The sequence below is a fragment of the Morus notabilis genome, unplaced genomic scaffold (genome assembly GCF_000414095.1).
Source record: "Morus notabilis unplaced genomic scaffold, ASM41409v2 Scaffold698, whole genome shotgun sequence".
Lineage (NCBI taxonomy): Eukaryota > Viridiplantae > Streptophyta > Magnoliopsida > Rosales > Moraceae > Morus > Morus notabilis.
This window is the reverse complement of record NW_010358448.1, coordinates 84,475-99,077: the sequence shown is the minus strand read 5'-3', so window position 1 is coordinate 99,077 and position 14,603 is coordinate 84,475. Positions and strand designations below refer to the sequence as shown.

The following is a 14,603-nucleotide window of genomic DNA, read 5'->3' as shown; positions in this document are numbered from 1 at the left end:
TATGATAAGACATCATAATTAAGCATAATCAGCTTATGCATATTTATTCATGTGTACTTACAGTTATTTTGTGAGATATAGTTCCTACTTGCTGAGCAAAAGCTCAATCAGATATGTTCATGCTGTAGGTAAGAAACCTATCAGCAATTCTTGAAGGGCAATGGCAAGCGGCGGACGAATGGTGGAGATGGGAATGGATAACGCTCCCGCAGTTATCTTCCGCAGTAAGTTTAAGAAAAATCATGTATATGTATATATGATTTAAAGGTTTCAAGCATGTATGTTTAAAAAGTATAGGTACATATGTATGTTAAGGAAACCGAGGTTGTAGCTAACAACCCTCGTTTTTGAGTATTTAAGTTTTAGAACGTTGCAACAGAGTATGCAACAAATAAATAAATTTTAAACATGACGATTTAAATGATTGATTTTAAAAGGGCTTTAAGATGTACTTGAATTTAAGATTTCTCACGAAATCCGTTTTAAAGTCAAAATTAAATGGCCCGATTGAATTTGCTAGTTTTAGAAAGGCTTTTAAAGAGCATTTGAAATAAGAGTTCAAATGCTGCTCTGTTTGAAAGATATTTTTAGAACGTTTTATCTTAACTGAAATTAAGAAAAGCTTTAAGAAATTTAGTGATTCACTTATTTGAAATTATTGTTACAAATTATGAAAGTATTCTTTCTTATATTAAAAAAAAAAAATGTTTCACAAATTTTAAAAAACCCCAATAAGTACAAGTTAAAGTTTAAGTTACAATGACGGCCTAAAACTGAGCAGAGCAGAGCAGAGCCCGCTCTAAACAAATGAATTGAAGACTTAGAGAGAGAGAGAGAGAGAGAGAGAGAGAGAGAGAGAGAGAGAGTTAGGGTTTCGAATCAATGGAGGCCGCAGTGGTTGACGCCGGCTCCAAGCTCCTCAAAGCCGGTCCCACTATTCCCGACCAATCTCCTTCCATTGTAATCCCTTCATTTCTCTCTCCATTTTCACTTTTCGTTGAGCTTAGACGACCAATCTCCAAATAATCGTCATTCTTCTTTGGAAATACTTGTCTCTGAACATTGCAAAATTCAAGCTTTTAGTCTTAAGATGATTTTTTAGGTTATAACTTAATTCGAGATTTAGTTCAATTTCAGACCAAGTTTCTAATTGCAGGACAGAAAGGAAAGTTTGGATTTTGTTTCCTTCTTTTTTTTTTAACTTCTTTGTTGTATGGTCTAGATAATTCCTACGCAAATGAAACGAGTGCTTGAAGAGGGATCGGTGAACGAAAGCTCGTTGTCTGAGGATATTACCGTTGATCCTGTCGTTCGGGGTTATATTAGAGATTGGGATGCAATGGAGGATCTGTTGCACCATGTTCTGTATACTGGACTTGGCTGGGAAATTGGCAATGAAGGGCAGATACTATTTACCGATCCACTTTCTATCCCGAAGGTATAAGATGTTTTTTTGCAGTTATTACATGCCAAATTTAATAATGCTTTCTCGTCTGATTGTGCTTGATTATTTATGTGAATCTGAAGTTTTTAAGGGCGAAAATAATAGGATGAGAGAATTTTTATGGCCAGGCTGCCAGAGAGCAGTTGGTGCAACTGATGTTTGAAACGTTTAACATATCAGGCTTCTATGCTTCAGAACAAGCAGTATTGTCGCTCTATGCAGTAGGACGAATCTCAGGATGCACTGCTGACATTGGTCATGGAAAGATAGGTATGTTATCTAGGTGCAATGGTTGTTAAGTTTTGGTTGGTTTCTAATCTCTTGTGAATCAAAAGAATCTTAGGAGACGTTTGGTTCATGGATTAGAACCATGTGATTAGAACTATTTTTAATTTACATGTATTTTTTGTGAGAGAAAATACTGTAGCGAACCACGAACTATGATTCAAATCAGGGAACGAATCCCTCAACCAAACAACCTCTTAAACTTGACTAAGTGTAAATAGTGTAACCTTTTCTTTTCTTTTTATTTGTTTAGAATTGCAGTAAGTTCTAAGTTATCTTTAGTTAGTAAGTTAATAGATTGATACTTAGTTATCTTCTTTAAGCCTTTAATACATAGTGAGTAGTGAATAGATTGCTCTTTTAACTCTTTTTGTGATAATACAGAACCAAGTGAGAAACATAACTGTAAAGTACATTAGATATTTAGGTCATTACCTGATGATAACAGCCATAAAAGAAGAATGCTTCACTTTAAAGTGATCTTGTAGAAGAATTCGGCCCAAGTAATATGAACCCATTCCTACCATTGTTTGTATTATGGAGGACCTATCATTGACACTTTATGTTCCCATGTTTATTGGCTTTACTGTCTTTAGAGTTATGTTTTTTTTTTTTTTTTTTTTTTTTTTTTTTTTTTTTCTCGTTGTTGTTTCTTCTTCTTCTTCTTCTTCTTCTGTGTGTGTGAACGGGTTTAAGTGAAATGGGTCATACCAGCTGTTCTACTGCTAACTGGTCCTGCGTATGTTCAGGCGGTTTGTGTAATCCTGGGTCTTGGAGCATTTGTATATTAATCCAACATTTGAATACATTGATTTGAAACATTGATAAATGATTTCGAAATAGGAAAAATGTCAAAACTGCAAAAGATGGTAAGATCAGTGTGAGTGAAAGACTGAAAATAAGTTAAAAATGCCAATAGAAAAGCTTATAAGCTTACTAATAAAATGTTACTGAGAAGCAAGGTTTCTACCTTCCACAGTCCAGCCATAGTGTCCTTCAGTCCTTGATTTCTCTGACTTTTGATATGTTTAACATTCATTGGTGATGAACTTTCTACTTCTTACAATGTTGTCATAAGAGCTCCATACGCTCTTTTTACCATACGGTGAAGTTAGGTATTCTCCAGTAGCACCAAGTCAAGATGAATATGCTTGTCTTGTTTCATTCTAAGTTGTACATCATTCAAAGATCTATATGCTGGCAGATTGTGATGCAAGTATCAACTGCAATTCCTATATTTTGCCTTTCAGAACTCTTGTTTCCCTGGTTGTGTTCATATATTCCTATATTACAAAGTCAAATCTGTTCGGTAGTCATAATTTCTAGTAATTATAGGAAAACTATTTATTTCAGAGGTTCCACTTTCAGTTTCCACGATTGCAATATAGTGATCATGTGACAATATATATGGTCCTTTTCAAATGTAATGGAGGCTTTAAAAAATGATGAAATTCTAACCCATACCATCTCATTCTCCTTTCTGTTTTTTTATTTATTTATTTATTTTTTTTTTCCCTCTAGATATTGCACCAGTAATTGAAGGTGCGGTTCATCACATTGCTTCCAGAAGGTTTGAAATAGGAGCTCAGGAACTTGGAAAATCTAATCCATTTGTTAATATCAGCATGTCTGATGTTGAAAAAATAAAGGAGCGATATTCATGTTGTGCTTGCTTATGGGAAGCTTGAAAGTTCATGTCAGACAGAAAAACATACTCTTCCTGATGGACAGGTCCATGTTTCACGATGTTCAAACTAAATGTTTACCTAACCTTAATTGTAACATCTTCCCGTTTACCATTTTCCTTCTCACCTCTTTCCGAGAAATCTTTGCTTGATAGCAACCTTCCTAATTTACGACATTTTATTAGCCATTAGGTATCAAAATATAAGTTGTTTCCACTATAATTTCAGGTAATTACAATTGGAAGAGGAAGATATACTGTCGGTGAGGCTTTATTCCAACCATCTATATTGGGTTTAGAGGCACATGGAATTGTTATGCAGCTTGTTCGTAGTATCTCAGCAGTATCATCTGATAATCGCCGGCAGTTACTAGAAAACACGGTATTATGTGGTGGCACTGCATCCATGACTGGTGAGTTTATGGTGGTTGATCACGTGGTGGCTCTAGGATTTACCCTTTTTTGTAATTTTATTTACTTTCCCGTCATATAATTAAGAGGGTAATTACTTACGTTCAGAACAGCATTAAAACAAAAAGAACAAAAAAAGAGAAAAAGAACCCCCCCCAAAAAAAAAAAAAACAAACAAAAAAGAAAAAAGAAAAATAAAAAAGAGGACTAATCCGTGGTGGTTGCCGGCTTTCTGATGATCTAGTTATTTGTACACCAACTGAAAAGCTGGATGGCTCACCATAGGCTAGATAGTATCAGTTATCATTATTATCATTGTATACTAGGGGGATTATCATATCTAAATAAAGTTCACTCAAATTGCTCGGTTTGATCTATATGTTGGCTTGAGGTTTGGCATGAGAAAAAGTAAATCGGAGGGGTGTCTGAATGAATAAGACACGTCCATGATAGTAAAAAATAGTCAACAAATGATAACAAGTATTATTGATTAAGTATCAACTATCAAGGTGTTATTTTGTGTTCGGATGGCAAAATTCTGTGGAACAGTAGTTAATGTAAATTTTACTAGCTGGAGAGGCCACCGATGCTTTTCCGTGAACTGCATTAGTTGGGTCTCTTGTTTTACAGAAATTGTCTTGTAGTCAGCCACTTACTCGCTGTTTTGTGCAGGTTTTGAAGAAGGGTTTCAGAAAGAAGCTGGTCTCTGCTCATCTGCTATTCGTCCTGCTCTGGTCAAGGTATTTTATTTTATCGCAAAAGATGGATCCACATAAGAATATGTGTAGTTCGCCTTTGTTCTCTTTGAGATCATGTATGACGGCATGATTCCTAAAGCGACATTTCAATCCATCTCTGGTTTGATAGATCTGCAAATATTTCTGTCTGTTTAGTACCTTTGCATCTCTGCATCATCATTCCCTTTTCCATCCACGCATACAGAATAATCACAAGTCCTTTAATCAATAATTTAATTTGGATTTTTTTTTCTAGTACTGAACGTCCATTTTCTTTTTATTTCCAAATCAAACAATTTCATATTTTCTGTACGTCAAACTGGTGAAATCCTAGTATCAATATTGTTGGGATTTTTATTTGGAGAAAGTTGAAATTCTTCTGCTTAAATTGGTGAGAGAATTTTTTATTCATCACAGCCTCCGGAATACATGCCCGAGAACTTGACAATGTACTCAGCGTGGGTGGGAGGTGCCATACTTGCCAAAGTTGTGTTCCCCCAGAATCAGCACGTAACGAAGGCAGACTATGACGAAAATGGACCTTCTGTCGTTCATCGGAAATGTTTCTGATGCTGTATTTTGCTGTACAAGCCCTTGGATATCTGTAGGTTTGTTGTACTGTGGTTCAGTTTATAGTAGTGCAAAGCATCGTGTTGGTCAGACTCTACATGTAGAAAATTCTCCAACACTTTGAGCTAAAAATTCCAAGACCTTGGCAGGAAGAGCCACAAGACCGTTGAAGAATAGTCTTTAGCATCTTCCATATTTGCTCCAAGATCATAGCATTAAAGTTGCAATTTTTTTTTTTTTTAAATCTTTTTGCCGTGAGATTAAAGTTGCAATTCCCAATCTGGAAGATCTAGGCCAAGGCCTTGCGTAGCCAACTAAAATATTTATCGATTCAAATTGAGCTCTTGAATTACTATTTTGTTGATATTCTGTTTGATTAACCCTTTTTTTTTTTTTTTTTTTGATAAAATCTGTTTGATTGACCTTTTCCCACCGAAACTACAAAAGACCCTTGTGGGAAAAAATTCTGTGGTTGGCAATGAATTAAGGAAAATAGGTGGGCAATTAAAGAATCCAAAAACAACCGACAAAGTAGATTCAAAAAGGAAAAAAATAACTACACACACAAAGATGGGCAATTACTTGTCATTTTATCTTAATAATTAGTCTAAGCTCGCGACTCATTCTGGTGGTGGTGTCTTGAGTTGGGATTTGGTCAAGGTGGGATGTTCCATGACCGTTCTTATAGGAGTTTAGTTCCGTTGAGGGTTAGGTTTCATATAGCTCAATCGATTGGTGCACGGACTCTCAGATAGATTCTTTGAGTCTGCTTGTATGCCCAATTCTTAGTGCTTGGACTTTTGGTTTTAACTTGGCTGTTTTCAGCTCGTAATAAAGTTCTTCATCGGATTGGAGGCCTTACTCACCAAAAATAAAAAAAAATAAAAAAATAAGAGTGTGTAGTACTGAAACCTACGGTAAAAAGTGTTGATTAAATTTTAATGCTTTAGAGCTTTGATTAATTGCACTAAGCGAGTGGGTAGTACTAGGTAAAATTAATTAATTAATAGTCTTTTGTAAAACTTAGGTGATGCTTCAGATAATTAAAGCCCGTTTAATTTATGCGTTTAAATTAATAATTTTTAATTTTAATATTTAAATTTTAAATTTTTTATAAAAAAAAAAAACACACTGTAATAAAATTAAAATTATAAATTTAAACACATTAAACAAACGAATCCTTAAATTAATTAAAGTAGGAGGAGATGCCAACTGCTACTCCCTTCCAAAAATATATATATATATAAAATAAAAAATAAAAATAAAAATAAAAAACTGAAGAAGCCAACGGCTAGTAACGGGTAATAAAGAAGATAATGGCGAAAACGAAAAAACAAATAATATGTTGCTGTAAAACATTCTGTTCTAATTTGTCCGCGTGTGCTTTCTCTTTCCTTCACGGCTTTCATATCAACAATCAACAACTAATTTAAAAAAAAGTTCCAAAAGCCATATTGCTGGCCGACAGAGCAACGTCAATAACCTTAAAATAATGTTTTTACTTTTTACTTTGCTGGCCGACATGCATGATTACATGAATTTGTTGTAACGGATAGTTTTGATTATAACTTTTATGAATTAATTTTCGTCATTACAAATAAGTGGGAATAACACATCTCTCAATTCACTTCTCACTGACTGCTTTCTCCCTCTTTCCTCCACACACGGCAACCATCAAACCCCATCTCTTTCCTTTTCTCCGTTCTCTAAAGCACTCTGTTGTTCTAATTTATTCTGTTGTTTGGGCTTTCTGTTTTCTTTACACCTTCATTTCATATTTACAACTATTATTACTAATGGCCGAAGGAGTACTTCTCAACATTCTTGCAGGATTCGTTGCAAACGTGGCTTCCGAACCTTTCAAATATATCAGGCTGCCCTTCTGGTTTATGAAAGAGCTCCGAAAACTTGAGGCCACCATTACCATGATCAAAGCTGTGCTTCTTGATGCAGAGGAGAAGAAAGATACCAACAACCAAGTCAAAGTGTGGCTTGAAAGTCTCGAAGATGTTATCTACGATGCTGATAACTTGGTTGACGAGTTTCGTTACCAACAACTACGCCGCAAAGTTCTTTTCGGTAAGAAAAGGGCGAAGAAGGTACGCATTTTCTTCTCGAGATCAAACCAACTTGCTTTTAGAGTGAAAATGACTAACAAAATTAAACAAATTAGAGAGACATTAGATGAAATTAAAGCCAATCAGGTATTTTCTCAATTAGATAAGTGCGAACATGGAGAGACAAGGACTGTCTCCTCTACAATGAGTTGGAGGGAGACTCACTCATTAGTAATTGATGATGAAGTTATTGGGAGAGAGAATGATAAAAAAGAGATACTAGATTTTTTATTAGACAACAACATTGAGACTAAAGAAAGTGTATCCATCGTTTCCTTAGTAGGCTTTGGAGGATTAGGAAAAACCACACTAGCTCAGTTTGTGTTCAATGATGAGTTAGTCAAAAACCGTTTTGAGAAACAAATGTACTGGGTGTGTGTTTCTGATTCTTTTGATTTGAGATCACTGTTAGAAAAAATTCTTAGATCTGCAACTGAAAAACGCCCAAATCTAGAAACCCTTAATTTAGAGCAATTGCAAACTGAGGTTAGGAAAGAAATAGAAGGTAAGAGATACCTTCTAGTATTAGATGATGTCTGGAATGAGAATAGTGATCTATGGGAAAAGTTAGAAACATTCTTAAAGCTAGGTGCACAGGGCAGCAAAGTTTTAATAACTACTAGGAGCATAAGAGTTGCAGAAATTGTTCATTCGACTAAAACATACATGTTAAGTGGTTTGGACAAAGACAAGTCTCGGGCGTTATTTGAGAGAGTAGCATTTAGGGGAATAAATAAGAGTAATTCTCAGTACCACGGCCTTGTAGAAGTGGGAAGGGATATTGTGGATAAGTGTAAAGGAGTTCCTCTTGCGATAAAGACAATAGGGAGACTTTTGGAATCAAAGATACATTCCTCGCAAAATGCTGAAAAAGAGTGGGTTCGTTTTAGGGACAATGAACTTGCAAAAGTAGCTTTTCAAAATGATAGTGATATTGTGCCTACACTTAAGCTGAGTTACAATAGTCTCCCATCACACTTGAAGCATTGTTTTGCTTACTGTAGCTTATTTCCAAAGGATTATAGGATCAACGTACAAGAACTAATAGAAATTTGGATAGCCCAGGGATTTATTATATCTGATAGTACTAGGCAACTAGAAGATATTGGTTATGAGTATTTCATGATTTTATTTTGGGGTTGCTTTTTCCAAGAAGCTGAAACAGGTGAGTTGTCGCCAACAACCATAAAGTATTGTAAAATGCACGATCTCATGCATGATCTTGCAAGTCTAGTGGCTGGTAAGAGCATACAAATATTTGATGTCAATACTAGTAATATGGAGTTAGTAGAAAATGCTTTTGAAAAAGTTTGTCATATATCTCTAGGTTTTGCAGATAATAATAGTTCATGCCAAATTCCAAAACTGTTGTTTGAACAAAAAAAAATGCGCACATTTATTTTACGCGATGCAGAAAGTTTGAGTTCATCATGTCGTGATGATGTTGTGTCAAACTTTACGCTCCTACGGGCATTGAGTCTCCATGGTATAAAGACTTTGCCAAAGAGCTTCGGTAAACTAGATCATCTTAGGTTTCTTGATCTTTCATTCAGTAGAATTGTGGAGCTTCCAAGTTCCATAACAGAGCTGTATTATTTGCAAACACTAATACTCTGTCAATGTAAAAGTCTTGTAAGTTTGCCTGCAAATTTACAAAATCTTATCAATTTGAGGCGTCTTGAGATTTTTGGTTGTGAAAAGTTGACTCATATGCCTCGTGGAATTGGTGAATTGTCGTCACTTCAATCATTAGATACATTTATAGTGGCAAACAACAAATCAAGTGAAAGTGCTGCTGGATTTGATGAACTGAGCAAGCTTAACAACTTGCATGGAGGTTTAACCATTGAGATACGGGGACTTGGTGAATCAAAGGCTGCTAAATGCTTAACGGACAAGGAACATCTTGAGTCCTTAAAGCTGGATTGGGTAGTAAAAGAATCGATGGGGAATGCTGAAGAAACATTTGGTCGCTTAGAGCCACCTCAAAATATAAAAGCCATAAAAGTGCATGGCTATCCGGGTGAGACATTTCCAGTTAATTGGTTTTCTTCGCTCACTGATCTTGTTCGATTGGAACTATTTAATTGTCGAAACTGCAAATATCTTCCACCACTACACCATTTATCCTCCCTTAAGGAACTTAGATTAGATGCTTTGTCAGCTCTAGAGTACGTTTCAGAAAAGGACAATCATGATTGGAGCAGAGGTGACCAACCCGAGCCCTTATTCCCATCCTTGGTGAAACTCAATCTCCTTAGATGTGGTAATCTGCAGGGATGGTGGAGGGGAGAAACAGAGGATTTTTGTGAAGCACTAACACCACACCAACAACTTTCTTTTCCTAAGCTTTCAATAGTAGAAATAAGCTATTGCCCTCTTCTAAATTCCATGCCCCCGTTTCCGAATCTTGAAAAGCTGAGTCTATATGAGACAAGCTCTAAGCCTCTGGAAAGGATTAGTAGGATGAAATTGAAAGTATATGATAGTGTTGAAGAAACATTTTCAGCATCTTCCTCCTCCATCCCTTCCTCTTCCCCTTCCGCTCTCTCTAAATTGAAGCATTTATCTATTAACTATGTTAACGATTTGGAATCTCTACTGTCAGAGGCGCAAATACACAACCTCGCATTGCTACAGTATCTTGAAATTGAATCATGTTCAAAGTTAACCCTAATTCCCAATGGGATTGGCAGCCTCTCCTCGCTTACAAGTTTTGAAATTAGCAGATGTAGCAATTTGACCTCAATTCCTAATGAGATGGCCAGCCTCTCCTCGCTTATACATCTTGAAATTAGTGGATGTAGCGATTTGACCTCAATTCCTAATGAGATGGCCAGCCTCTCCTCGCTTATACATCTTGAAATTAGTGGATGTAGCGATTTGACCTCAATTCCTAATGAGATGGCCAGCCTCTCCTCGCTTAGAGATCTTACAATTGAAGGATGTAGCAATTTGAAATCAATTCCTAATGAGATAGGCAGCCTCTCCTCGCTTACACATCTTGAAATTAGTGGATGTAGCAATTTGACCTCAATTCCTAATGAGATAGGCAGCCTCTCCTCGCTTACAAGTCTTGTAATTGGAGGATGTAGCAATTTGACCTCAATTCCTAAAGAGATAGGCAGCCTCTCATCGCTTAGAGATCTTATAATTAGCGGATGTAGGAATTTGACCTCAATTCCTAAAGAGATAGGCAGCCTCTCATCGCTTAGAGATCTTATAATTAGCGGATGTAGCAATTTGACCTCAATTCCTAAAGAGATAGGCAGCCTCTCATCGCTTAGAGATCTTATAATTAGCGGATGTAGCAATTTGACCTCAATTCCTAAAGAGATAGGCAGCCTCTCCTCGCTTAGAGATCTTACAATTGAAGGATGTAGCAATTTGACCTCAATTCCTAATGAGATAGGCAGCCTCTCCTCGCTTACACATCTTGGCATTTATGGATGTAGCAATTTGCCCTCAATTCCTAATGAGATAGGCAGCCTCTCCTCGCTTACACATCTTGGCATTTATGGATGTAGCAATTTGCCCTCAATTCCTAATGAGATAGGCAGCCTCTCCTCGCTTACACATCTTGGCATTTATGGATGTAGCAATTTGCCCTCAATTCCTAATGAGATAGGCAGCCTCTCCTCGCTTACACATCTTGGCATTTATGGATGTAGCAATTTGCCCTCAATTCCTAATGAGATAGGCAGCCTCTCCTCGCTTACACATCTTGGCATTTATGGATGTAGCAATTTGCCCTCAATTCCTAATGAGATAGGCAGCCTCTCCTCGCTTACACATCTTGGCATTTATGGATGTAGCAATTTGCCCTCAATTCCTAATGAGATAGGCAGCCTCTCCTCGCTTACACATCTTGGCATTTATGGATGTAGCAATTTGCCCTCAATTCCTAATGAGATAGGCAGCCTCTCCTCGCTTACACATCTTGGCATTTATGGATGTAGCAATTTGCCCTCAATTCCTAATGAGATAGGCAGCCTCTCCTCGCTTACACATCTTGGCATTTATGGATGTAGCAATTTGCCCTCAATTCCTAATGAGATAGGCAGCCTCTCCTCGCTTACACATCTTGGCATTTATGGATGTAGCAATTTGCCCTCAATTCCTAATGAGATAGGCAGCCTCTCCTCGCTTACACATCTTGGCATTTATGGATGTAGCAATTTGCCCTCAATTCCTAATGAGATAGGCAGCCTCTCCTCGCTTACACATCTTGGCATTTATGGATGTAGCAATTTGCCCTCAATTCCTAATGAGATAGGCAGCCTCTCCTCGCTTACACATCTTGGCATTTATGGATGTAGCAATTTGCCCTCAATTCCTAATGAGATAGGCAGCCTCTCCTCGCTTACACGTCTTGACATTTATGGATGTAGCAAGTTGACCTCAATTCCTAATGAGATAGGCAGCCTCTCCTCGCTTATACATCTTGGCATTTATGGATGTAGCAATTTGACCTCAATTCCTAATGAGATAGGCAGCCTCTCCTCGCTTAGAAGTCTTGAAATTAGTAGATGTCGCAATTTGACCTCAATTCCTAATGAGATAGGCAGGCTCTCCTCGCTTACAAGTCTTAAAATTAGTGGATGTAGCAATTTGACCTCAATTCCTAATGAGATAGGCAGCCTCTCCTCGCTTATACATCTTGGCATTTATGGATGTAGCAATTTGCCCTCAATTCCTAATGAGATAGGCAGCCTCTCCTCGCTTATACATCTTGGCATTTATGGATGTAGCAATTTGCCCTCAATTCCTAATGAGATAGGCAGCCTCTCCTCGCTTATACATCTTGGCATTTATGGATGTAGCAATTTGCCCTCAATTCCTAATGAGATAGGCAGCCTCTCCTCGCTTATACATCTTGGCATTTATGGATGTAGCAATTTGCCCTCAATTCCTAATGAGATAGGCAGCCTCTCCTCGCTTATACATCTTGGCATTTATGGATGTAGCAATTTGACCTCAATTCCTAATGAGATAGGCAGCCTCTCCTTGCTTAGAAATCTTGAAATTAGTGGATGTAGCAATTTGACCTCAATTCCTAATGAGATAGGCAGCCTCTCCTCGCTTACAAGTCTTGAAATTGAAGAATTTAGCAATTTGCCCTCAATTCCTAATGAGATAAGCAGCCTCTCCTCGCTTACACGTCTTGACATTTATGGATGTAGCAATTTGACCTCAATTCCTAATGAGATAGGCAGCCTCTCCTTGCTTACAAGTCTTAAAATTAGTGGATGCAGCTATTTGACCTCAATTCCTAATGAGATAGGCAGCCTCTCCTCGCTTACAAGTCTTGAAATTGAAGAATGTAGCAATTTGACCTCAATTCCTAATGAGATAAGCAGCCTCTCCTCGCTTACACGTCTTGACATTTATGGATGTAGCAAGTTGACCTCAATTCCTAATGAGATAGGCAGCCTCTCCTCGCTTACAAGTCTTGAAATTAGTGGATGTAGCAATTTGACCTCAATTCCTAATGAGATATGTAGCCTCTCATCGCTTAGAGAACTTATAATCAGTGGATGTAGCAATTTGACCTCAATTCCCAATGGGATAGGCAGCCTCCCTGCTCTCAAGTCTGTTAACTGGAGGCCTTGCACTGAAATACCAATGGACGCATTGGCTGACTACCTTCTGAGGAAAAACTCTCCTGCTCCACAACATGTATGAGGTCAGTTCTTCTTATACCCTGCCATTGAAAAGTTCCATTTAAGATTTCAAATGTTTTATTGATTTTGCAAGAGGACAAAGTATTTAAAAACTGAATTACTTTCATCACTCATATACCTGTCTTGAGCTTTGTAGTTCCTCAACCTTTATTTCCTTTGTCATATGAAAAGATTAACTTTCTAGTCTTTTCTCTTCCTTCAGAAATCCAACTTCGGCTTGCTAGTTGTGGTGGAGTTTCTAGAACTAATTGTTGAGGTTACAACAAAGTCTGCTTGTTGCCACGTTAGTAGAGTTTGGTAAGCATTTTAATTAATTTGTTGCCACGTTAGTAGAGTTTGGTAAGCATTTTAATTAATTTGTTGCCACGTTCCTTTTTACGTTTGCAATTATTCTCTGTTTTTTTTTTTCTTGTTTTGCTTTTAGGACTTTGTATTGTTGTTTTATGCATACATTATTGAACTTGGGGGTAATTGAAGCAATATTTTAACAAGAATGTTGACTTTGGAATTTCACTTGTCCAATGGAGGAGAAAAAAAAAAGTTTGGCTCTAATGCTGCTCGAGATTCTTCAATACATTAGTGTTGAACTCAAAAAAAAATAAAATAAAATAAAAATAAAAAAAATTAAAAAAAATGGTCTTATAGGATAGAAGAAACTAAAGCTTAAGACGTTGCAAGTAATTGGTGCTGTATATTAATTTTAGGGGCAAAAAATATTTACTGAAAAATAAAGTAAGATTTGTAAAAAAGCTCTTTTGTAGTGGTCTCATGATGATCTCACCCATGATTGATACTCAGAACATTATTACTATCTTTTTTTTTTTTTATGTATATTTGTTCATAGTTGCTTTTAAGGGTGTTATTTGACCATGATCCTTAGAGCAGTAGTCTGATATCATTTGTGCCATAATTTATAAATTCTTAAAACTTTCTTTTGTTTCCAAGTTTATAGAGGTTTTGGTTTGAGTTGAAGACATACTTGATTGGAGTGATTAAAAAACATGGATATCATAAACACATCTTCAAATCCATAGGGAATCAAGAAATTTGAAGCAATCCTCGTTTACTATTTAAGATGTCTTTTTTTTTATTTTTTTTTATTTTTTTTATTTTGGATTGAATGTGATTCTACCTAATAGATGATTGATTTTGTTGATTTCTAAAACCATAGGGTTCCTTGGCGCTTCTATGCTCGATGGACAACTGAAACTGGCTTCCTAAAGAGTATTACTCATTAGGCTTCTCGCATATATCGTAAAGGCAATTACGTAGCGAACAAGTTTGCTTCTTATGCAACATCTATAAAAGATTTTTTTTTTTTAATAGTTTCATCTCCGCTACTATTTTTTGTAAATAACCGACTCTATGAGTAGATATGCACTCTTTTTCCCCTTTAGTCTTTTTTCCCACTGGGTTTTTGGCTAAAGGTTTTTAACGAGGCTTATCTGTAGCATCCTTTCAAAGAGAGAGTTTTGACTTAATCCTCTGAGAGGTACTTCTGGTTATCTGTTTAATTTGTAGTTTGATTTGTTGTATTATTCTTGTTTCCGTTTCCTGGGCTACTCTTTTGTATTCTTCTATTGTTCCTCTCATATCTTTTGTACTCTATTGAAGCAATATTTTAACAAGAATGTTGAATTTGCAATTTCACTTGTCCAATGGAGGAGAAAA

General features: G+C 36.6%; 1 protein-coding gene, 1 long non-coding RNA gene and 1 pseudogene across 2 annotated transcripts; all 3 read left to right on the top strand.

The window, feature by feature from the left end:
- Window positions 1–791: 791 nt before the first annotated feature.
- On the top strand, window positions 792–5,495 carry LOC21403568 (annotated as a pseudogene).
- Window positions 5,496–7,266: 1,771 nt separating this feature from the next.
- On the top strand, window positions 7,267–12,172 carry LOC112090508 (putative disease resistance protein RGA4). Its single transcript, XM_024161964.1, has 2 exons — window positions 7,267–12,067; window positions 12,144–12,172. The coding sequence occupies exons 1-2, from the start codon at window positions 7,279–7,281 to the stop codon at window positions 12,170–12,172; spliced, it is 4,818 nt and encodes a 1,605-aa protein (XP_024017732.1). The 5' UTR covers window positions 7,267–7,278.
- A 34-nt stretch (window positions 12,173–12,206) lies between these two features.
- On the top strand, window positions 12,207–14,540 carry LOC21412303. The gene is made up of 3 exons (XR_002901680.1): window positions 12,207–12,934; window positions 13,135–13,229; window positions 14,104–14,540. It is a non-coding gene; the product is annotated as an uncharacterized LOC21412303 (long non-coding RNA).
- Window positions 14,541–14,603: the final 63 nt, after the last annotated feature.